The 25,818-nt window shown below is 40.6% G+C and overlaps 1 protein-coding gene across 1 annotated transcript in view; it reads left to right on the top strand.

Moving 5' to 3' along the window:
* IPO5 (importin 5) overlaps positions 1-25,818 on the top strand; it is a 387,223-nt gene that overhangs the window by 346,675 nt on the left and 14,730 nt on the right. Inside the window, exon 24 of the mRNA XM_033948411.1 lies at positions 3,735-3,963. Within this exon, the coding sequence (XP_033804302.1) occupies positions 3,735-3,963 (229 nt within the window). The remainder of the gene's footprint in view (positions 1-3,734; positions 3,964-25,818) is intronic.

Below are 25,818 nucleotides of genomic sequence, written 5' to 3'. Positions count from 1 at the left end.
AATTGAATGTTAAATTAATGCCAAAGATGAATGCAAAATATATAGAAGGGGCAAACACTTTAAGCAAAAAATACTTAAAGGATAGTGACTAAAGAAGTATTGTACAAATGAAAAAGTCACTACATCACAATTGCATTGGTATTGCTATATTACTCATATAACATTCAGTAGAACTCTGCTCAGAGACATGAAGGCAATTTGTTCCGCCTCACCACCCAATCATTGCAGTGTTCAAGAAATGTATATATATAGCCTTGCTTTCTTGTATATTGCTAGTTATAACAGCTATGCTAAGCTTTCCATCCAAGTAATACATATTTGAAAAAGTGGTTTGAAAAACTTAACTTTAGTATGTGGCTGGTTCCGACGTGCCACGTTTCGACCCTGCATCAGGGAACCGGCAGCAAGAATAATTACAATGGAGGTGAAAGCTCATGAAAAAACCGCGAATGTGCTGAAATTTACTGTACTTTAAAGTGCTGTATCTCTAAAAGTATAAGCAACAGTTAAAGGAAAGATTTATAAACTATAAAGAGTTTTACCTCATGCAAAATTGTCATTTCTTTAATAAAACATTAAATATTTTTTTCTGTGTCCCTCCAAGTGCCAACAAATCCAAAATATGGCCCTGCAAAGGGTTTGAGTTTGAGACCACTGGGTTAATGCCTCTGAATACAAATTCCTAATTGACCTGCCTAAAAGTTATTCTCCTTATGGTGTGTATTATAATGAAAAGTCCACTAGAGAACTATTATAATTGTGTCCAGCATGTAGAATTTGCACTAAGAGGCTATGTATGCTAAGAAAAGATTTTGTTTGGGTCACATTTGCCTACCAAAATATTTTGGCCTCTGAATATGTACTTATGAAAGAGAAAAGAAGAATCTAGACCTTTGACTGTAGAAGCTTGTAACTTTTAAGAAGAATAGCATACTTGTATGAAAAGTCTCATTGGCTTTCATTTCTTCTGGGACCTTGTAATCTTCACAAGATAAGTGTTTTGCATCTTTGACACAATTAGGCATACAGCAATTTGAAAGTGAAATTTATGATATTTAAAATTTATTATTTTCAACAGACATGAACACACATTCAGTGACTGGGTGGTGTGTTCCTCTATAGGGTTACTCCCTGGGGGAGCTACACAGTTCTGAGCATCTATTATAAACACTAAAACACCCTTAATCTCTAAAACTATATCTACGCGTAAACTAAAAAACCCTTGGTATTCCAAAGACTTATCTCTATTAAAAACACAACTTCGCGCCTCAGAAAGGAAATGGCGTTCCTCCAAAACTCCACTTAATCTTCAACAGTTCAATGACAATGCTTCGCTTTATAAAAGCAAAATTTCCCAGGCAAAAAAATCATATTATATCAACAAAATTCAAAAAGCAAAAAATACTTTGATCCTATTTAAAATTCTAAAATCCATCAACCCAGAAACAAAAACTAAAACTTCTAATCAAAAATCAATTTTAACAGCACAGGAAATAGCATACTATTTTTGTCAAAAGATTGCTACCATTAGACAAAACTTCGCCAGCAATACACCAGTCATACCTGTATTGGAGGACACAAGTAACAGTATTCCAACAGCTAAATGCATTAACTTCAAAACACCATCCTTAGCAGAAATAGAAGGACATCTCAAAACAATTAATTTAAAAGGTTCCCCACTAGAAATTATTCCTCCATTTTATCTAAAGAAGTTCTTTCATTATCTTGGTCCTTTTATTCTCTTTCTTATCCAAAATAGTTTTCTTTCTGCAACCGTTCCTATCCTTTGGAAAACTTCAATTGTTACACCAATAATAAAAAATTTTAAAATTAGTCAAGACGACACTTCTAATTACCGCCCTATCTCTAATTTACCTTTTCTAATGAAACTATCCGAAAAACTAGTTTTCGAACAACTCTCAGATTTTATCGAATCTTCGAACGCCCTCCACCCCAACCAAACAGGTTTTCGAAAACATCATAGTACAGAATTCTCGATGATCGGTCTTGTAACAAATATCCATTATTATCTTGACCATCACAAATCCGTTGCCCTTTTCTCGTTAGATTTATCAGCCGCATTCGATACAATTGATCACGAACTTTTATTAAATCGGATGCAATCATTAGGCATAGGAGGTCAAGTCTTACAGTGGTTAACCTCTTTTTTATCAGACCGTACTTCCCGAGTCAAATTCAATGACGTCTATTCTTCAAATTACTCTTCAACCTGCGGGGTGCCGCAAGGATCAATACTATCACCTCTCTTATTTAATATTTTCTTATCACCTCTTCTTACCATCTCGCAATCACTAGGTTTCACAACATTCTCCTATGCAGACGATATTCAACTCATACACCCCTTTGACCCAGAAAAAGATGAAGAAATAAAAGCAATCAATGAAAAATTAGAACTAATAAAAAACTGGTTAAGTCGTAACAAACTGGCATTGAACATTCAAAAATCAAAAACCATGTTTTTTACCTGGAAAGGAAACTTAACACCAATTTCACCATTTATTCTAGACAATACCCCTCTAGAATCTGTATCTAAACTGAAAATTCTTGGAGCAATAATTGACGTAGACTTATCATTTCACAGTCATATTAGTGAAATAATTAAATCATGCTTCTATAGATTACGCCTTATTCGTTCAATCTCCTCCTTCCTTGACTCTAAATCAATCAACATTCTGGTCCATTCCTTTATCATATCTAAAATTGATTATTGTAATTCTCTCTTTATTAACATAACTCAGAAAGAAAAAAGACGACTTCAGATAATCCAAAACACTGCAATAAAATTAATCCATAAAGCGAAAAAATATGACCACGTCACTCCATTATTGATTAAATCACACTGGCTACCCATTTCCCACCGAATTACTTTCAAAATTATACTACTGGTATATAAAACATTGATCTTCAACGAACCACAATTTATTTCAAAAATGATAATTCCATACAACTCCACACGTTCCCTACGATCTTCCTCCTCAAACTTACTATCTATTCCCTCCTTGAAAATTATCGGCACTAGAAGAAATGACATATTTTCCGTTATGGCCCCTACATTATGGAATTCCCTACCAAACTATATAAGAAATGAAAAAGACTTATTATCGTTTAAGAAAATTTTTAAAACTTTTCTATTTCAAGACGCATTTGATACGTGACATGACACTCGTATATTTCTCACATTTTATTATGACCATCAAATTTACCAATTCCCTTTGTTCCTTATCGTGTTTTCCCTCAGATTTTCCCTCAAATTTCAACAGATACAGATATTGTAACTTTTCCCTCCTTTCCTGCCCATTCATGTTAGTCTCTATCTTAATTGTTTTAAGGTTAATGGACTTATATTGGCTGTGTTTTGTTTTGTTTTTTTTCCAATTGTTATACTGTTTTATATTGTTTGTCTTATGTCTAATTCGTCTAAATTGTACGTGAAACCACCACCTGGTGGCTTTTAAACTGTACATCGCTTAGATATTTTTTTATAAGCGATTCATCAAATGCTAATAAACTTGAACTTGATATGTTATGAGTGTTATAAGCAGTGTTTATTGCATAATTTCATAGCACACGGAACTATTAGTTTGATCTTCTGACATTTCCTTTGACTCTCTTTGATAAATATTTATCCCTGTATATTATACATTGATTTAATTTCTCTTTGTCATAAGCATGTGTAAATAAGCAGTGTGTCTTAAATTTTGTATGATTTACAGAGGCCCTTCCGTTATTGGTCAGGGTTATTCAGTCTGCAGACTCCAAAACCAAAGAAAATATCAATGCAACAGAGAACTGTATCTCAGCTGTGGGGAAAATAATGAAGTTCCGGCCTGACTCTATAAGTGTTGAGGAAGTCCTGCCTCACTGGTTATCGTGGCTTCCACTACATGAAGACAAAGAGGAAGCTGTCCACACCTTTAGCTACTTGTGTGATCTTATTGAAAGGTAGAGAGCATATTCTGTGCATTAATATAATCGATAAATGATTACTAAAACATTTGTTTATGTGCCAACTGTGTGATAAGCTCTGGTGCAAGGATGTCTCTAAATGCATCCATACAATACTATCTATGCCTTGTTCTATAGAAATGATTAGTGGTAGATATGCCGTTTGGCACTATCATTTCATCTTGTCAAAAAAACTAATTTCACTATATGTATGTTATCCTAGGACAAGCAGGCAGCATATTCTCACATATGGGAGACATCAACTGCCAATGTGCAAGTGCCTTCCCACCCAACAACAGCTTGCACCCTTTAGTTCTTCGTTTTCCGTGGAGTGAAGAAGTTCGTTTTTCTCTGAACTCTGTTCAGATTTTTTGGCCTTCCCATGTTGCGTCTTTTATTTCTTTCTGTATTTTACCAGATACATCAAGCAGTTAGGTAAAGCTCTGCCTGTTAAGCTTGAGGCTGACACTGCTCATAGTGCGGAGTATTTAGAGGCTTTGGACTATGATGAACCTCTCAAAGAACTCCTTAAATCACCACTTCATGGCATTATCAAAAAGACTCTCCTTAAAAATTGGGAAATACCTTTGAATATTGTGGTAGCTCCAAGAAAACTTGACTCTTTATACAGGGTTGTTTCTTGTCCAGGGTTTCACAGACCAAAGCTTCAACATCAATCATTAGTGGTAGAATCAACCCTTTTAAAAATCTACTGATACCAAGGTTTATGCCTCAGCTCCTCCAGGCCGTGAGGACTGTACTATGGACAAATTTGGTCGTAAGCTTTACCAAAATACCATGCTGGCGAGCAGGATACTTAATTACAATTTTTATTTTCCTGTTATTTGACGTGCTTGATCAATCAATTACCTAATTTTGACCAATATATTCCTTCACGCTACCTTGCACAATATCAACAGCTCGTATCTAACTAGACAATGTATAGCAAGGTAACCCTATGATGCTTTTGAGATGTCATCTAGAGCACTGTTCTTCAACCACCGGTCCGCAGGAAATTTCTGCCAGTCCGCACAGGGCCGGCAAGATTAAGGTGACCATAGGTCCCGTTTTCAGACCTCTTGTCCTGTTGTCCCCACACACAGCTTCGGAAAGAAGACTTCGTGTCAGCTTTAGCAGTAGCAGCAGCAGGGCGGTAAGATAGCAGCCGACCCGGGGAAAGGAAGGAGGGAGGCTTTTTTTTATGCACGGCAGGGAGGAAAGGAGGTAGGCAGGCAAGCAGGCTGGCTTTGGCCAGGGAGGGAGGGAGAGAGGTAGACAGGCAGTAAGGCTGGCTTTGGGGGTGGGGGTGGGACAAAGTGTGGAAGGCAGTGAAAGGGACATAGGAAGGAGGCACTGGGGGCACTGAAGACAGGAAGGGGCACTAAGGACATGGGAAGGAAGCACTGGGGGCACTAAGGACATGGAAAGGAGGCACTGGGGCACTAAAGACATAGGAAGGGGGCACTAAAGACAGGAAGGGGCACTAAGGACATGGGAAGGAAGCACTGGGGGCACTAAGGACATGGGAAGGAGGCACTAGGGGCACTAAAGACATGGGAAGGAGGCACCGGGGCACTAAAGACATAGGAAGGGGCACTAAGGACATGGGAAGGAGGCACCGGTGGCACTAAGGACATAGGAAGGAAAGAGGGAGGAAATAGAAAGGGACAATTCTTGGGCCTGAGTGCAGAAAGAAAGAAATGAAAGAAAGGATACACAGATAGAAGGAAATGCAACCAGAGACTCATGAAATCACCAGGCAGCAAAGGTAGGAAAAATGATTTTATTTTCAATTTAGTGATAAAAATGTGTCAGTTTTGAGAATTTATATCTGCTGTCTATATTTTGCACTATATTTGTCTATTTTTCAATAGTTACTGAGGTGACCGAGCTCACGGAGATAGGGCGGAAACAATTTTAGTCCTAGTAGTTTGCCGGTCCAGAAAATAATTATTTTATTTCTGCCGGTCCACAGGTGTAAAAAGATTGAAAACCACTGATCTAGAGCATCGGCTATGTCTGTGGCAATGAGACACTTGGCTTGGCTGAGTCTCTAATATGGACGTTAATCTTCAGGATCGATTAGCCAGTATTCCTTGTCTGGGAGATGGGCTGTTTGAGGATTCCATTGAAGCAGCTACACAAAAGTTAACACTGCATGAAACCAGTTGGGATTTTTTGGTCAAACCGAAGGCAAAGCCATCCATTTCATAACAGTCGACCAAGCCTTCTTATTCATATCAAAGGCGTTACACTGCTAGACAACCTCCTCAGAAAAGCAGAAACAGCAGCGCAGTCAGAAGTCTCAATCAGCAGCTCCTCAAAAGCCTACTCAGTTGTTTTGACATGCTTCTCAAGAGCATAGCTGCTGTTCCTCTGTCTCAGCCTCTGTCACAACCAATCAGAGGTTGTCTACAAATTTATTACCAGCGTTGGACCCTGATTACAATGGATTCCTGGGTTCTCAAAGTAATCAAGGAAAGTTAATCTCATCATTTTCTTACCATACCTCCAAATCCTCCAAGAGAGTCATCTTCCAATCTTCAGCAGAAGTCCCTTCTTCTTTGATAAGTAGAAACTCTGCTTCGATTAAATGCTATAGAGGTAGCCCAGAAGAATCAGGGCTTTTACTCGAGGAATTTTCTCGTTCCAAAGAAGACGGGGAGGTCTACGACCGATCCTTGACCTCCAATACCTCAACAAGTTCCTGATAAAAGAAAAGTTTTAAATGTTGTCTCTAGGAACTCTGTATCCCATGTTAAAGCAAAACGATTGGCTACGCTCTCTAGATCTCAGAGAGACTTATACTCGCATACCAATTCATCCAGCTCACAGAAAACTTCTGCAATTCCGAATTGCCCATCAACATTTTCAATACAAGGCCTAGCCTCTTCTCCAAGGGTGTTCACCAAGTGATTGGTGGTTGTTACAGCAGCTTTAAGAGATCAAGGATTTCAAGTTTTCCCTTATCTCAACGATTGGCTCATAAAAGACATCTCTTCCCAAGGAATACACTTGGCAACTCAATTAACAATTCTGTTTCTCCAACATTTAGGGTTCAAGATCGACTTTTCCCAAATCTCAACTTCAACCTTCTCAAAATCTACAGTTCATAGGAGCCCTACTTGACACCATACAACTCAGAGCATTTCTACTACAGCAAAGACAGGACAGCCTCATTCAACTTTGCAATCAAGTCTCTCATCAGCCAGACAAATGATGAGACTGTTAGGTCACATGGCCTCTACAGTCCATGTTACCCCCTTCGCCAGGCTTCATCTCAGCTCAGTGGTCTCCGGTGTTTCAATGGTCTCAGGCTCTCAATCCATTTTCACAGAAGATTGCTGTCACATCATTGCTGCGTCAACCTCTGCAGTGGTGGATGAATTACTCAAATCTTTCCAAAGGACTGTTTCAAACCTCATCAAAAGGTTCTGACCACAGATCCGTCAGTGTATGCTTGGGGTGCTCACCTGGACGGTCTCAGGACACAGGGTCTCTGGTCTGCTCAGGATCAGAAGCTCCATATCAGTGAATTGGAGCTCAGGGCGATTCAGAATGCTTTGAAGACATTTCAACACAGCATTTCCAATCACGTACTCGTTCGCACAGACAATCAGGTTGCCATGTATTACATAAACAAACAAGGAGGCATAGGTTCTCTGACTCTGTCAGGAGGCTCAGAATATTTGGGATTGGGCAATCACTCAAAACATATTCCTAAATGTTCAAGGAGCACAAAATACTCTTGCTGACAAACTGGACAGATTTCTTTAGCCACATGAGTGGACGCTTCACTCCAAGGTCTTGCATCAGATTTTTTTCTCAGTGGGGAACTCCTCAGATAGACCTATTTGCGTCCCCCATCAATCACAAACTGCCTCAATTCTGTTCCAGGTAATACTCCTCTTCGAATGCAAGCTGATGCTTTTTTCCTCAATTGGACGGACAAGTTCATTTCCTCCAATTCCACTTATTCTCAAGACACTGGTCAAGCTCAAACAAGAGTCAGCCACCATAATCCTAATAGCTCCTCGGTGGACCAGACAACTATTACCGGACAGCTTGGTACCCTTCGATATGACCTCAACAATCAATAATTTTTCTGATCTTGTCACAGCTGTTTTGGATGCATTCCAAAAACTTTCCACACAACAATGTTATCAACAGAAGAGGGCACTGTTTTCAATGTGGTGTGATCTTCATCATCTGTTTCTTCAGTGTTGGAATACCTTCTGCATTTATCCATTAAAACCATTAAAACCACTTCAATCAGAGTTCATCTTAGTTCTATCAGTGCTTTCCATGTTCAAGTTGATGATAAATTTCTGGCTGCACATCCTCTTATTTCCAGATTTGTGAAAGCCTCCATTTGAACTAATGTTGTCGGCTCATTTTAAATTTCTCACATGGAAAGTGGTATTTTTAATCTCTATCACTTCTGCACATTGGGTGAGTGAGCTTCAAGCATTGGTGTCATACCTACCTTTACAGTTTTTCACCATGATAAAGTGGTTCTCCATACTCATTCTAAATTCCTACCAAAAGTCGCATCTGAGTTTCATCTGACTCAGTCCATAGTGTTACCAGCTTTCTTCCCAAAACCTCACTCTCATCCTGGTGAGTCAGCAATTCATACATTGGACTGCAAACAAGCCTTTGCTTATTTACAAAGGACTCAGTTTCGCAGAACGTCTCCTCAACTTTTCATCTCCTTTAACCCAAATAGACTGGACAAGCCTGTTACCAAAAGAACCATTTCCACTTGGCTTATGGCTTGTATTTCCTTTTGCTATGCTAGGCTGGGCTGCAACTCAGGGGTCGTGTTACGGCTCAGGGTCCAAGTATGGCAGCTTCAGTTGCATTCTTACGTTCCACTTCAATTGCTGAAATGTACAAAGCAGCTACTTGGTCCTCAGTTTTCTCACTACTGTCTAGAATCTTTTTCCAGATGTGATGCTCACTTCAGCCAAGCAGTTTTACAAAGTTTATTCTCTTAATTTGGCCAGTTCTCCCTCCATCCCATTGTAGTAAGCTAGGAAGTCCCATATGTGAGAATATGCTGCCTGCTTGTCCTAGGATAAAGCACAGTTACTTACCATAACTGCTGTTCTCTGGAGACAGCAGGCAGATATTATCACATCCCACCCACCTCCCCTTGTTGGCTTCTTAGCTTGCTTACGGAACTGAGGGGTGCGAGCTGGCATCGGGAAGGCACTCACATGTGTGATAGTTCATTTGTCAAACTGTCCATGCCAGATTCTGTGGATGACGTCTCCCATATGTGAGAATATCTGCCTGCTGTCCCCGGATAACACCTTTTATGGTAAGTAACTGTGCTTTTTGCCCTAAGCATCCAAGTAATGTGTATTGTTTTGAGGTAAAGCAAGGTGCTGAATCCTCATGCACAGGTGATATCACTAACAGAGCCCAGTATGGAAAACAGTATCTCAGCAACATTTCTAAAAGCATTTGGATAGGCTAATCTTGTATGCATGCCAGTTCTTGCCTACTGCTGATACACGAGGCCACCTCAGTCTAATCTTTTCCATGGAGCCAATTTGACCTTTTTTTTTTATCATGATTGCCTCAGCACTTTGAACTTTGTCTAATTCTTTGTAAGTTCTATCACTGCTGCTGCATGGTTTTTCCATGAGTACCTGGTGGTTCCTTAGGTTTTTATTTCTTTTTTTTTCATGTCAGCTCAAAGTAGGCTGGTGTAGACTAGAGCTTCTGGATGAGATTTATTGTCCCCTGGCTGATAAAAGAACTGTCAGTAGTGCGAGAGAGGCAGAAACTCAGACTTCACTGGTTGAGTTCTTCTATGAATCTGAGACAGAGCACTCCAGAGATCCTGATCAAGAAATGGAAACCTTCTTGGAAGAGATGTCCACTAGTTTTGAGATCAGTCCCCTCAATATGAGAGGAGTAAATCCTGCCACCAAAGGAGATTTTTCATTGATTTTGTGCAGGAGCTGGCTCAGGCTGTTCATTTCACTTAGAAATGGAGAAGCAGCCAGGACAGAAGCATTGGATATATCCAAATTCCCTGACAACATCCCCACCCCACTCCAGAAGCTGACATTACCCATTTGAGAATGTGGAAGACCTCCCTCTATGTTGTCTTCAATAAGAAGGTCAAATCTATGTGCAGAGTCCAAAAGGTTCCCAGATTTGAGAAGCAATAGCTTCCTTTCTCTTCTATGGTGATTGAATCTGCTCTCAAAACAGCCAAGAATTCCAATATATCAAGTTTCTTTTCCTCTGGGAGGTAGACTGACATTGGAGTTTTTGAGAAAAAACTCTTTCAGAATTCGTTGCTTTCCTCCCACATAGTGTCCTGCCAATTCTTCATGGGAATGAAGTTTGCAATGTTGCAGACTTTGCAGACACTTATTCTAGAGACTGATGAACTCATCTTACTAGTAACCAAAGAGTAGTACAGATGATAACATAGTCCAAGAGACTGTATTTTCAAAATTATATTGAGAGCTTCTGCAATAGGGATTGGTGCATTCTGATTCATCGGGCAGGTGCGCAGGAAAAGCTTGCTGCTGTGGTGTGCTAGGCTATGGAGTAAACCTCTTCAGAGGTATGGTGCAGGAGGCTACTACTGTCATCAAGCAGCATAGTGACACCTTTAAAATTTTTCTTCAAGCTGATCTCCAGGAGGTATCAGAATGAAAAGCAACAGAGATCCGGTTATTATCATTGGCATAGGTGTCCTCCACTATCCTAGTTCTCCTAATCTCGACAGGGTTCTTACTCATACAAGACAGCAGAGGGCCCAGAATTCACAGCCAAAATCAAGGATGGAATTTTGACTACCTGTAGGAGGAAGGCTAACTTCCTTTGCAGATAGATAACACCTTATAACCTCAGACAAGTGGGTTCTCAAAATAGTCCAGATGTAATACTGTCTTCAGTTCTAGGAGTAGCCTCTAATTTACCCATCAACAGCATCAAGATTAAACTCTGTGTCAGATTTCTACTGTGGAAAAGAGGACAGGAATTTGGTTTTCCCAAGTATTTTCTGATCACTAAAAATAACAGAAATCTGTCCAATCCTAGACCTAAGGACACTGAATAAATGTCTTACCTAGCAAAGGTTCAGGATGATCTCCTTAGGCAACCTAGTATCATAGTCTTTCTGCTATATACTTTGGACTCCAGGTTGCTAAAGGGCCATTCCCTACACTTGAACATGTTACTTGGAAGGTGCTCTTTCTAGTAGCAGTTACTTTGGCAAGAAGAGGAAACTTCAAGCCTTGATCACCTTTTTCATTTGCTTATTAATCATTCACTTGTAAGTTATCTGTGAGTTTGAAAATGTTTTTTTTTTATTGTAAACTGCTCTTAAAACTCTTAAACAGGGCGGTATATAAAGCATCTGCATAGAATACACAGAATATACTCAAGTACTGTACATGATAACTCCACATTCTGAACTATAAAAGGTCTCTTGTTTACTTAAGAGAGCTAAATACATCAGAAAATATATGCAGCTATTTGTCTCTTTCCAACCTTATAAATTTGAGATTCTAGTAGCCAGGCAAGCTTTGATAAAGTTGCTAGTACCTGTATGCAAATTTGTTACAAATAAACTTGTACATTTCTAAGCAGTAAACTTCAGATCTTGCCAAATCAGAGCCACTGCAGCTACTGTTTTCCTGGAGAGATTTGAGAGTTCTATAACTTGGCACCTCAATAGTAGGTGCTACAAGCACCAGTTCTGTAGCAGCACTTAAACATGTAGCTGTTATGGAAGACTAGCATAAAGGCTCATTGGCATGCCAAAACTTTAGAACACCCACTTAGGGCAAGTCCATGGCTGGTGTACTTTTGGCTACCCAAGTGCACCATGCAACACTTGCAACTGATAGTATTCTTTAAGTTGCATGTATTTCATGGTAATACATGCAGGTAGTGATCATAACTCTATTATTCCAACAAAATCTGGACTTAGACTTAACATGAATTGTATTTCAACTGAAAAGTCTACTAGATCCAAATAATAGTGACCTCAAGGATAACAGGGACTATCACTGATAGGATGTGCCTTGCGTGGTATACTCAACTATGTAAAGCAACACTGTGCATAATATGCATGTATCGAGTCTATGTCTAGCTTTTGTGGGAGTAATAGAGTTTGCTTTTTGATTTTGTCAACCTTGTCGCTGTTAGCATCATTGACTGATCTGTGGAAGTTTGGTTTCTCTTCCTTTTTCTGCTGCATGGGTCCACCCATGTTCCATTCACTTGCAGATATGCCTTAAGGCCTGGATTCTGTAAACTGCACCGTTGTCGGTGGCTGCCAGTCCTTGTCCATCTCATGACAGAATTGTGCCTCTGGAAAGGTAGGCACTGGAAAAGTAGGCCAGGGTTTTCCTGGCCTACGTTTCTGAAGCCTACCTATGATGTGGATCATGCCTCCGTAGACACTTTAGTCCACCTAACACCACTTCTGGCATTAACAATGCCCACAGTAGCGTTAGGCAGCCTAAAGCACCTATGGAGGCACAATGCTGGCACCAATTCTTAAAGGTGCCAGTGCCTTTAAACTCAGTTAAAAATTTAATTTCATCAGTGTTTGTTTTTTACTGAGTTTGGGTGCCTACCGGCTCCTAAAAACTGCCATTAAGTGAATTTCCAGTGCAACAGAAATAATATTCTGAACCTTGGGGTACTCTCCATTTTCACGAGCATACTACAAAAAGATATCAATCACAGCTTTTGAAGCCACCTCCTTCTCCCAGAAATCTTCTGTTCCCTTCAGTTTCTCTTTCTGTAGGCGAGCATGAAAGGTATCTTCTGATCTGCTCGTTTTATATCTTTTTTTATTTTGCGACCTCCACCTATATTGTCTGCGGCAAACAACCGCCGATATAAATGAAAGCACATTAGAACAGAAGAGTAGTCGCCTCTTGACGGAATCGAGGGTGATACCTCTGGAGGAGATAAGTAGATCTGTGACATGGTCTTCCAAGTTTCCAAGTTCATTAAAATCTTATTATCTTGCACCATGGACAATCATTCTAGGTGGCTTACAATCTAAAATTCAATAGTACAAATAATAAAACTATATCACTTTCACGTACACATAGAATTTAGGATAAATAGAACAACACAATTTTATAGTAAAGGAAGGAAGGGTAAACACAATCTGGTAATAATGTTTTGCAAAACTCTACCAACTCCACCTTTTTATTTATCTTTGAAGTCCTGATTGTACCTTATCCTAGGACAAGCAGGCAGCATATTCTCACATGGGGCGATATCATCCAGGGAGCCCGCTATAGATAGTGTTAAAGATACATTACCATTTTAAGTTTTTAAGAAACTTTGCGAGTGCCTTCCTGCCTGACATCTGCTCGCGGTACCTCAGTTCTTCGTTTTTTGTGGAGCAAAGTGCTATTTTTTAAACTCCATCCCAAATCACGTTGCCTTCCCATCAACATTTCTCTTTTTTGCCCTTCGGTTTTATTTCTTTTTGTTTTATTCTGTGATGTTTTTCAATCTGTAAAACAAAACAAAAAAAAATTATTTCTTTCCTTTTCTTTTTGTTACCTCAGTCAGGCTTTTGGGCCCTTTTTTTCCCACTTCGATGGTATTTCATCCTCGGTGTCGCCATCTGCCCTATTTCAATCACTGACCTGCACAGTTGGTGCAAACAGTGTTTGAGGCCTAATCATTGAGTAGACACTTGTACTTGATGTTCTACACTTCAGAAATGCTTGTTAAAGGCTTGCCATGTCCAGCAGGAAAAGCTGTTCGGCTCAGCCATGGACTCCAGTGATAAATCTGAGCCAAAAATACCAGCGGTACCGGCATTGACATTGGAAGCTGTTACTCCATCGGTCAAGCCTGCTAAAAAGCCATTTTCTTCCCAACAAGCATCGCAGGCCTCTACAGCATAGAGTCCTTGATACAGGCCAAGAGTCAAAGCCATTTATCTCCTTCAGTGCAGGCAGTGTTTCCTAAGAGGCATGCATCTTCATCGATGTCTCCCACCCCTCGACACCCTGCAGCACATCTTCAGAGAACAACTGAGGGAGCTCGGTGACCTATTTAAGTTGCATTCGGCACTGGTGCTTACATTGACTCCCTCAGTACCGGCCCAGCCTGAGCTTAGAATATCGAGGCCACATGGTACCAGTACCAAGTCTGCATCATAATATTAACGCTCTGCATTGAATCATCGACTTTCTGCATCGCAGCAACACCAAATATTAACATCACTTGGTACCGCTGCCCGTTCTAGATCCAAGAGACCATCACATGGTACTGACACCAGGAAATACTTCTACACCGAACGGGTGATTGATCGATGGAATAGTCTTCCTCGCCAGGTGGTCGAGGCCAGTAGCGTGCTTGACTTCAAGCGTCAACGGGACCAACAGGTGGGGGTACCACAGGGTTTTGCTTAAAAGATGGATACTTCAGGGAGGGAGGGTTAGTGTGTGGGCAGACTTGTTGGGCCGTCAAACTCTATGTTTCTATGACTCTCCATTGCATCAACATCACTCATCTTCGGATGTCATCAAAGAAGTTTTCTCAATGCTCTCACTCTCATCAGACTCTTCAACGTAGAAAATCTTTATCCTTTGGTCTTGGAGGTTAAGATGTACATTGTCAGCTTCTATGAGACAAACTTGGTTTTTTATTTTACATAGAGCTTTATGGACCCCCACACGTTTACATAGAATAGATAGCTCTAAGTATAATAGATGCTGGCACTGTCATCTTGAAGCAGGGACATTAGATCATCTTTTATCCTATTGTCCATTCATATTAATATTTTGGAAATCAATTTGGCCTCAAATTAATAGGATGTTAGAAAATCCGGTAGCCTTGACATATGATACGATTTTGTTTGGTACTGCAATGAGAGCTCGAAGTCAAATTTCATCAAATAACAATAAACTTTTATTTATATTGACTGGAGTAGCAGTATAGCAAATTACACATAATTGGAAAAATTATGACAGATTGAACTATAATTTTTGGTGGAACTCAGTTTGCCATATATATAAGATGGAGCGTACATTTGCAACACAAAAAGGATATATGGATAAGTTCAAGAAGATTTGGGGACTATTAACAGATTTTTGTAATGACTGATTTTAATTTTTTCCCATAATAAGATAATGGTTAAAGAAGGGAGGGAGGGAAGGGGTAAGGAATTTATTCTCTTTATTATACATTATAAAAAATATATCATAATGAGTGATAGTCTTATGAGAAATTAACGTGATAAAGGGAGGGAAAAGGGTTCATAATTAAATAATAATTGATAAAATCATTACAATATATATGTTATATAAATTCATAAGAAAAATAATATAAAATATGGTTTATATAAAGTACATTATAGAGATATCAAGTGTATTGTTAAGATAATTGTATGGAAAATTTATAGCACTTGTTGATATATGAAAAAATCAATAAAAAACTTAAAACCAAAAAAAAAAAGAAAATCTTTATCCTACAGAGAATCTCCTGGATTGCTGGATGTCTATTTTGACCTGTCTTAAAATAATACTGATACTGAGTATGAGTCCTATGGCATCCCTTCAGATCCATCTCCTCCACCCAGGCGAAAATCTCCAGTATATCAGAGAATATAAGAATTGCTGCTGCTGGGTCAGACCAGCGGTCCATTGTGCCCAGCAGTCCGATCACGTGGCGGCCCTTAGGTCAAAGACTAGTGCCCTAACTGAGTCTATCTTTACCTGCTTACGTTCCGGTGTCTTGAATCCCTGGAGGGCGTTTTCCCCTATAACAGCCTCAGGAAGAGCATTCCAGCTTTCCACCAATCTCTGGGTGAAGAAGAACTTCCTTACGTTTGTATGGAATTATCCCCTTTTAACTTTAGAGAGTGCCCTCTCGTTCTCTCTACCTTGGAAAGAGTGAATAACCTGTCTTTATCTACTAAGTCTATTCCCTTCATTATCTTGATGGGAAAAGCTCTGCCTGTCAAATTGGAGTCAGATACTGAGCCCAGAGCAGAACTCCTTGATGTCTTAGATTTTGATGAGCCTCCTAAAGAGCTTCTTAAGTTGCCTCTGCACAATCTTCTCAAAGATGCACTATTTAAGAAAGCTCCTAGAAAGATTGACTCTATTTATCGAATACTATATTGTCCTGGATTTGATAAACTGCAATTATCACATCAATCGCTCATTGAATCAACTCTTTAAAAATCCTCCAGCTCCAGGATCTATGCCACTGTACCACCAGGACGTGAAGGTTGTGCAATGAATAAGTTTGGATGTCGTCTTTACCAGAACTGTTAGCTAACTGAGTTCTCAATTACAGCTTCTACATGTCTTTTACCTTAAACAGTTCATAAAGAAGTTGGCTGATTTTGAGCAGAATATTCTATTTGACCGCCTGCCAGAATTTCAACAGACTACTCTGTGAACTTCAAACGTGAAAATTTATAGCAAGAACAGCATTCATCGCATTTGAGATAACATTAGAGCATCAGCAATGTCTATTGCTATAAGACGTCTTGCAGGGCTATGAGTCTCAGAAATGGATATTAATCTTCAAGAGCGGTTGGCAAACATTTCTTGTCTCGGTGAAGAACTCTTCAGTGTCAAGGTGGAGGATGCTACTCAGACTTACTTGGCATGAGCAGAGTTGGAATAATTTAACGGGATCTAAAGCTCAACCATCTAAGCCTTCTCAAAGGTCTACTTCTATTTCCTATAAGAAGTGTTATCCAACAACATCCTCTTCTAAGCCTCCACCACAGAAGAGGCAGAAAGAGACCTCAGAAGCCCTAGTCTTTGGCTCTTCAAATGCCCCAGCCTACTTTTTATGTGCTTTTAGAGAGCTGTAACCAAAATTCTTCCTCCTCAACCTCTTCCCCAATCCATCGGAGGTGAACTTCTGTTGTATCATTGGCGTTGGAATCTTATGTCAACTGGGTCATCAAGTAAGGTTAATCTCTCCATTTTATCACCATTCCTCTAGACCATGGGTAGGCAATTCCGTTCCTCGAGTGCCAGAGCTAGGTCAGGTTTTCAGGATATCCACAATGAATATGTATGAGATGGATTTGCATGCACTGCCTCCTTGAGATGCAAATCTATCTCATGCATATTTATTGTGGATATCCTGAAAACCTGACCTGGCTCCGGCTCTCGAGGACCGGAATTGTCTACCCCTGCTCTAGACCACCCTCCAAGACAGTCCTCTTTCACATCTCATCAGACATCCCTTCTTCAGGAAATCAAAGCTCTACTTTAACTAAATGCCATAGAAGTAGTTCTCCCCTTATCAGAAAAATCAGGGATTCTACTTCAGGTATTTCCTAATTCCAAAGAAGACAGGAGATCTTCATCCAATTCTCGACCTCCAAGCCTTAAACAAGTATCTAGTGAAAGAAAAGTTTTGCATGCTATCTCTAGGGATCCTATTCCCATTTCTAGAACAAAAAGGTTGGCTGTGCTCTGTAGACTTCAAAGAGGCCTACACACATATATCCATACATTCCGATCACAGAAAATTTCTGCATTTTTTTTATAGCTCATCAACACTTCTAGTACAAAGTTCTACCATTCAGCCTAGCTTCTTCTCCCAGAGTATTCACCAAGTGCCTAGTGGTGATTGCGACAGCTACCCTCCATATCCATGGGTTTCAAGCGTTACCATATCTAGATGATTGACTGATAAAGCTCCATCTCCTCAAGCAGTTCACTCAGCAACACAGATGATTATAATTTTTTCCAACTTCTAGGGTTCAAAGTCAACTTTCCCACGTTGCACCTTCAACCCTCTTAAGTGCTAGGATTCATAGGAGCCTTACTTGACACCACTTTTCTATGGACTTTTCTACCTCAGCAAAAACAAGACCCTTTACTTCATCTTTGCAGTAATGTCTACAAATCATCTCAGTGAGACAAATGATGCGACTCATAGGTCATTTGGTATCCATAGTTCATGTCACACCCTTTCCACGACTTCATCTCAGATCAACTCAGTGGATCCTAGCATCTCAATGGTCTCAAATCCTCAATCCCTTGCCTCAACGGATCACAGTCACCTCGCCTCTTCACCAATCTCTCCAGTGGTAGATGAATCCTACAAATCTTTCCAGAGGTTTGTATTTAATATTCCCCCACATCAGATTGTTCTCACTACAGACGCGTCCATGTATGCTTGGGCAGCCCACCTGGTTGGTCTCAGGACACAGGGTTGGTGGTCTGCTCAAGAAAAGACATTCCACATCAACCTGTTAGAGCTGCAGGCAATTTGCAATGCTTTAAAAACATTTCAGGAGTGTCTTTCCAACCAAGTCCTCCTTGTTCAAACAGACAATCATACTACATCAAGAAGCAGAGGTTCTCTTCCCCTGTGTCAAGAATCTGAGCTCATTTGGAATTGGAAAAATCCTCGCAACATTTTTCTGAAAGCCATATATGTGCACAGCAAGCAAAATGTCCTCGCCAGCAAGCTCTGCAGATTTCTCCAACTACACGAGTGGTCTCAACTTCACAGTCTTACATCACATCTTTTTTTTTTTTTTTTAAAGGATTCCTCAGATAGACCTGTTTGCATCTCCCGACAACCACAAATTGCTTCAATTCCGCTCCAGACAGTACTCGCCTCATTGTCTCAAAGCGGATGCATTTCTTCTGGATTGGACGAACAAGTTCCTCTAAGCATTTCCACCAATCCCTCTCATTCTAAATACCTTAGTCAAGCTCAAGCACGAGTCAGGCACCATGATCCTGATAACCCATCAGTGGCCCAGACAACCTTGGTTTTCCCTTCTATTTCAGCTAAGTGTCAAAGATCAAATTCCTTTATAGATTTTTCCATCTCTGCTCACTCAGAATTAAGGAACTCTTTTACATCACAATCTGCAATCTCATTTGATCCTAACAGATTGGGCCTCTGTGTTACCAAATGAACTATTTCCATATGGTTAGTGGCCTGTATTTCCTTCTACTATGCTCAGGCTGGGCTGCAGCTCCAGGGGCACACAGTGGATTACAGAAAAACTGCTTAGCATTCTATTTGGGGGAGGATAAAGCCTTTAGAAAGATCATCTCATTTGATCCTAACAGATTGGGCCTCTGTGTTACCAAATGAACTATTTCCATATGGTTAGCGGCATGGATTTCCTTCTACTATGCTCAGGCTGGGCTGCAGCTCCAGGGGCACATAGTGGATTACAGAAAAACTGCTTAGCATTCTATTTGGAGGAGGATAAAGCCTTTAGAAAGATCATATATCTATTTAGATTCTCTCTTGTTTTTGCCCAGACAGGCTTAACCCTGGAAGGTCATTGTAAGGTTCATAATGTCAGAGCTGTGGCAGTTTTGGTGGGTCACCAATGGTCAGGCACCAAGGGAAGGCCACATTGTAGACCTCTTTCTACATATTCACATCACGTGAATTGATGCTAAGCTGCATTGACAGGCATAATAAGTAGAAGAAAGGGCATATTAAAGCCTCTGTACGCTGCATTGACAGGCATAATAAGTAGAAGAAAGGGCATATTAAAGCCTCTGTACAAGTTTTTGATGAAGACTTGACTTGGAGTATTATGTTTTGTCTTTGAGGCTATATCTTGTAAAGATGTAAAAAGACTTAGGTTCAGAGAGAGGTGATAAAAATGGTATGAGGTTGCATATGTATACCCTAAAGTTGAGATTTTCAACCATATAGCAAGAAGTATCAAGGCATACCTCAACACATGTCCAGCATTTTACCTTCTGTCACAAACCCACCCCACACATGTCAACATTTTACTTTGTTTCTCTTGAGCCCTCCCCCTGTTCCTTTTAAGTTTTCTTGTCTCTGGCAGAGTTCAGCAATTTATACAGCATGCCAACCCCTGAAGCCTTCACTCTGATATAACGTCCTGCTTCCATAAAGGCAGGAAGCACCAGAGAGAAGGCTCCAGGGTTGTTGAAAAAGGCTGTATGAATAGCTGCTCATTGCTGCTGCCAACCACTAAGACAAGAAAACTTTTAAAAGGTACAGTCCGTTCTGGCACAAATTAAGCTGGCCCTACTGATAAATAACCCTCAACTCTGTGGCATACCGGTTGAAAAACTCTACTCTAGAGGAAAGGATGTACACACACATTAGGTACACACAAGTCATTTCCATCTTCTTTCATAGTGCATGTCAAATACACACTAACTGAGTGTTAGAATTTCCAGAAAGGTATACCATCTTTCACCTACGGTTGTCATTATGTTCCCAATTCAGCTCTAGCCCTTTCCTCTTCCCTATACCCTTTTGCTTAGTTTCAGGGGACATTTCAGATTTCTCAGTACTAGGAACATATAAGAACATAAGAAATGCCTCCGCTGGGTCAGACCCGAGGTCCATCGCGCCCAGCAGTCCGCTCACGCGGCGGCCCAACAGGTCCAGGACCTGTGCAGTAAATTTCTATCTATACCCCTCTATCCCCTTTCCCAGCAGGAATTTGTCCAAACCTTTCTTAAACCCCAGTACTGTACTCTGCCCTATAACTTCCTCTGGAATTGTATTCCAGGTGTCCACCACACGTTGTGTAAAGAAGAACTTCCTAGCATTAGTTTTGAATTTGCCTCCTTTCAACTTTTCCGAATGCCCTCTTGTTTTTTTATTTTCTGAAAGTTTGAAGAATCTGTCCCTCTCTACTCTCTCTATGCCCTTCATGATCTTGTAAGTCTCTATCATATCCCCTCTTAATCTTCTCTTTTCTAGGGAAAAGAGTCCCAGTTTTTCCAATCTCTCAGCATATGAAAGGTTTTCCATCCCCTTAATCATTAAAACTTATGTTTCATTACAACTATGTTGTATCAAAAAAGTTTTCCAAGTTTATCCAAGTTTATTAAATGTCTTGATTTATCGCCTATTCAAATTTCTAGGCGATGTACAAATTGTTCAGAAATTAATTAATATATCATTTACAATAAAAACAACAACAAAAAAGAAAAATTAAAACTTAAATGGGATTTAACTAACAATACTAAAACATAAGGAAAGTTATTTAATTCGATGGTTACATACAGTTATTATGTTTAAAAATTCAAGCAGTATTGCTTTACCTTAACAGAATTTCAGCCTTCATAAAAGGGTGACATCCGATATAAATCTGGCTGGAAACATGGTACACACACATTAGGTACTTAAGAGATATTAATATATAAAAACATCTTTTTCAGAGATAGGAAACGGATCTACCACTGTACATAAATTGAGGTTGTAGGGCAGTAGATTTTAGATTGACATCAGGAAATACCTGTTCATAGAGAGGATGGTGGATGTCTGAGATACCCTTTTAGAGGAGATAATAGAAACAAAAAGCAATGAAATTTTTTTAAAAAAGTGGAATAAACCTAGAGGATCCCTTTCTAGAAAGAGAATGGTGAAAGCTAAACTTAAATAACCTTCATATTTAAAAAGGACATAGATGGATGGGTATGACCTGCACTTTATATGTTGTCATTTACTATATTGCTGTCTGTGGAATAAGATAAATGATGTGACAATAGGTTTGGCTAGTTTGTTCTGTAGCATCTTGAGATTTAGAATCTAACTCCATTCATCCCTGGGGTTCATTTTTATTTCCCGGTTACCTTAATTAAAAAAACAAGGGTGGTGGGTGGATGACCTATTGCCCAGCTAAAACATGTTACTCACTAATACACTATTTTTCCACTCTTCCCCACCTCCGCCCCACTTTTAAAAAGGCAGTTTGTAGCTGAGGATTCTCATACATGAAGGGTATATATCTTGTTTGTTCTTGGAGAAAACATAATTGCTTACCTGTAAATGGTGTTCTCTGAGGACAGTTCAATTCAGTCCTCACAAAACTCACCTCTTCCTTCTTGGAGTGGCTTCTGCTGATTGTAACTATATTTGTGGGACAGAGGTGACAGTCTGCAACTGTGCAAATATACATGCATAGTTTACTGTGCTAGGAAACTAGTGAGTGTTAACTTTTCTAGCCAGATTTATATCGGATGTCACCCTTTTATGAAGGCAGAAATTCTGTTAAGGTAAAGCAATACTGCTTTTTTGATACAACATAGTTTATTAATTTTGAAATAAGTTTTAATGAAAGTATATGTTCCTAGTACTGAAAAGTCTGAAATGTCTCCTGAAACTAAGCAAAAGGGTATAGGGAAGAGGAAAAGGCTAGAGCTGAATTGGGAAAATAATGACAACCGTAGGTGAAAGATGGTATACCTTTCTGAAAATCCTATCACTCAGTTAGTGTGTATTTGACATGCACTATGAAAGAAGATGGAAATGACTTGTGTAGACACTTCTAATTTCTAATACAAGAATTGGGACGCCTTCATGATCACTGAAACCTGGCTCCAAGATAATGATGGGATAACACTAAGCGAACTATGTCCTCCAGGCTACCAGGCCCTAGCCTGCTCACGTACCTCTGGGAAAGGAGGTGGAGTGACTACCATTATCAAGACCTCCGCCACACCAAAACTGATAAACTCCATCAATATTCCCTCCCTAGAAGCACTTGCGTTCACCATAGGCCACAAACACAAAATCGCCCTCATACTCCTCTACAGAACCCCTAGCTCCCCAGCAGATACCTTAGAGACCTTCCTCGAATTCATCACTGAACTATCCATCTCTCACAAACACGTGACCATCTTGGGAGATTTCAATTTCTCAGACTACCCCAACACCTCAGGACAAATTGACAACTTCCTCTCCTCCCTCACTGACCTGGGATTTCATCAAGCTATAACCACCCCCACGCACTCAGCAGGCAACATCTTAGACTTGCTCTTCACCCTCAGAGGCCCAACTGCAGAGCCCCAACAAACAACCTATACCACCACACCTGTCCCATGGTCAGACCACCACCTCATTGAATTCGAACTCCCACTCGAAACTACCCTAGCCCCGCGTAAAGACCCTACCCCTCCCACTCTACGTCAACTCCCTAATTCAGTCAGCCCTCCAGCCATGGCCATGGGCATTCGCACCCTAAATGAAACCTGCATCCAACATCCCCACTCCATTGACCTGGCAGCCTCCACATGGCACTCCAACATCCAATCCCTCTATAATAGCCTTGCCCAGACAAAAACAACTCAAATAATCACCAACAAAGCACCTGCTCCCTGGTACACCAGTGACCTCTGATCTATAAAACGATCACTGAGGAAAGCAGAAAGGATCTGGATCAAACACCCGAACTCAGAAACCAAAGCCCACTGGAATAACATATCCATCACATACAAAGCTGCCATCCTAGAAGCGAAAAAGACCTACTACTCTCGCCTCCTACAACTAGCCCCTTCTAGATCCAAACAACTGTTCATCCTCACAAACCAACTCTTCACCAATGCCCAAAGAAAAAGCCACAACAACCAAACAGAACTTGATAGCGAGACTCTCTCGGACTTCTTCCAGTCCAAAGTACAAACCATCCGTGATAATCTTGACACCAACACCAAACCCACTCCTGCTCAGCCCCAACCGATTCCAAATACCCCATCCTCTGCCACTCTCTCCCAATTTAATATGGCCACTCATGCCGAGGTTCTCGAAACCCTGAGAGAACTCAAACCCTCCAACACCATCCTCGATCCCTGCCCATCCAGCCTCCTGCTGTCCACAGAAGACGCCATGGCAGAATCCATCCTCCCCATCATTAACACCTCTCTCATCACTGGGACTGTTCCCCTCAGCTGGAAGTCAGCTATTATCAAGCCCACTCTCAAAAAACCCACCCTTGATCCTAACGAACCCGGCAACTATCGCCCAGTCTCCAACCTCCCATTTGTCTCCAAACTCCTTGAACGAATTGTGCTCCACCGACTACACCCTTTCATTGAAGAATAAACTGCTCTATCCCCTGCCCAGTCCGGCTTCCGAAAAGGCCACAGCACAGAGTCAGTACTCCTTGATATCATTGATGACAGCTGGTCAATACTCGACAAAGGCAGTGATGCCCTACTAGTCCTACTTGACCTCAGCGCTGCCTTTGACACAGTCGACCACCACCTCCTCACATCCAGACTCTGTGACCTCGGAATCAAGGACACAGCTCTCCAATGGGTCACCTCCTTCCTCCATCAAAGGACCCAGACTGTCCTTTTAGGGACACACAAATCTAACCCCAAGCCTATCAAATATGGTGTTCCTCAAGGCGCCCTTCTATCCCCCCTCCTATTCAACCTCTACATCAGGCCTGTCATTGATATAGCGCAGAAATATAGCATTAAAATCCACTCTTATGCAGATGACATCCAGCTGCTCCTCCCACTAGGCGAGAACCAGTCGTCCCAAATTGCTAACCTCCAACACTGCCTCTTTGACATGAAAACTTGGATGTCAAACAACAAACTTCAACTGAACGCCTCTAAAACCGAACTCTTATGGATCAGGGAAAAAAGCACCAAATACACACGTCCTACACTAGCATGGGACTCCACTCTACTAACAGCAACAGATCAGGTACACAGCCTAGGAGTAACCTTAGACGGACACCTATCCCTATCTGCCCACATATCCCAAGTAATCTCCACCTCCTTCTACTACCTTCGCCAACTGAGAAGGATCAAACCCTACATCTCCACACCTGACCTCGCCCAACTCCTCTACGCATATGTCCTCTCCAGAATGGATTACTGTAACTCCCTATTTAATGGACTAACCAAAAATAATCTCAAACGCCTCCAACGGGTCCAAAATCCAGCTATCCGCCTCCTATACAACCTCAACTACCATGATCCCATCTCCCCAGCACTCCGCGCTGAACACTGGCTCCCAATTAGCCAGCGCTGTGCTTTCAAGGCCCTGGCAATAGCACATAAGAGAATTTACACCACCACCCTCTCCTACATAAAATCCAAGCTTCCCATCTACACCCCCACTCGCACCCTCCGCTCAAAATCGGAGATACGCCTATGCATTCCCCCCGGAAGGTCCCTCCTCTCAGAAACTGCCCGCAAACGATCCCTGAGCCACTTCATTCCACATCTCTGGAACCAACTCCCCCCTCAACTCAGACTACAGAACTCATTATTGACATTCCGTAAAATGGTAAAGACCCTCCTCTTCAACTAAAAGTCACCCTCAGTCTACACCCCCCCCTTAAGCCCCACCTCTCTCTTCTCTCTCCTGTCTATCTTCTCCCTAAATTTCAGTATAGTCCTCTCTTAGTCTGTACTCTGATAAACTGTATCCAAACTCAAATAACTTGTATTTAAACTAAACTACTTATACTTAAACTCTACTCTTAATTTGCTGTATACTCCCTGTATTTAAACTACTGCACAGCCTTGTATGTCAAAACATTTAAATCTATTGTATATCTTATATGTCTAATTACACTCCATTTTGTATGTTCACTTGTAGACCGTTCTGAGCTACTGGGAGGACGGGATAAAAATCTAAATAAATAAATATCTTTGTCCTGTTGTATTTATGGCTCTTGATTTTATAAAATGGCTGAGGGGAAATTTTGTATTTTTCTTTGCCTTTAATTTGAAGCAGAAAATCTTGTATTTTTATTCACATGATTTTGTATTGGTTAAAACATGAATTTTTCCGTATTTTTACTACTCAGATGTAAACAAAATTCAGTGAATATAAGCCCTTAAATCAAGTGTGTTGCTCTTTTTTTTTCAAATGGTGGATGGAAAGGTATTATGTGTTCTGTTTAATTCTACCTGCTGTTCCATCATTCACTCATTTCTATTGCATTCATGTACATATAGTTTCATTTCTGCCTGGAAAATACATGGTCGAGTCAAATTATTATGACCTCCGCCTACCTCTGACAACTGGGATGCATAGCCAATGAACGAATACACGTGCCACGCGCAGAATTCATTGGTTTATAAGGTGGGA

Source organism: Geotrypetes seraphini, chromosome 6 (assembly GCF_902459505.1).
Source record: "Geotrypetes seraphini chromosome 6, aGeoSer1.1, whole genome shotgun sequence".
NCBI classification, from domain to species: domain Eukaryota; kingdom Metazoa; phylum Chordata; class Amphibia; order Gymnophiona; family Dermophiidae; genus Geotrypetes; species Geotrypetes seraphini.
Note: the sequence above shows the minus strand (reverse complement) of the source record. Positions and strands in the feature narration are given on the sequence as shown.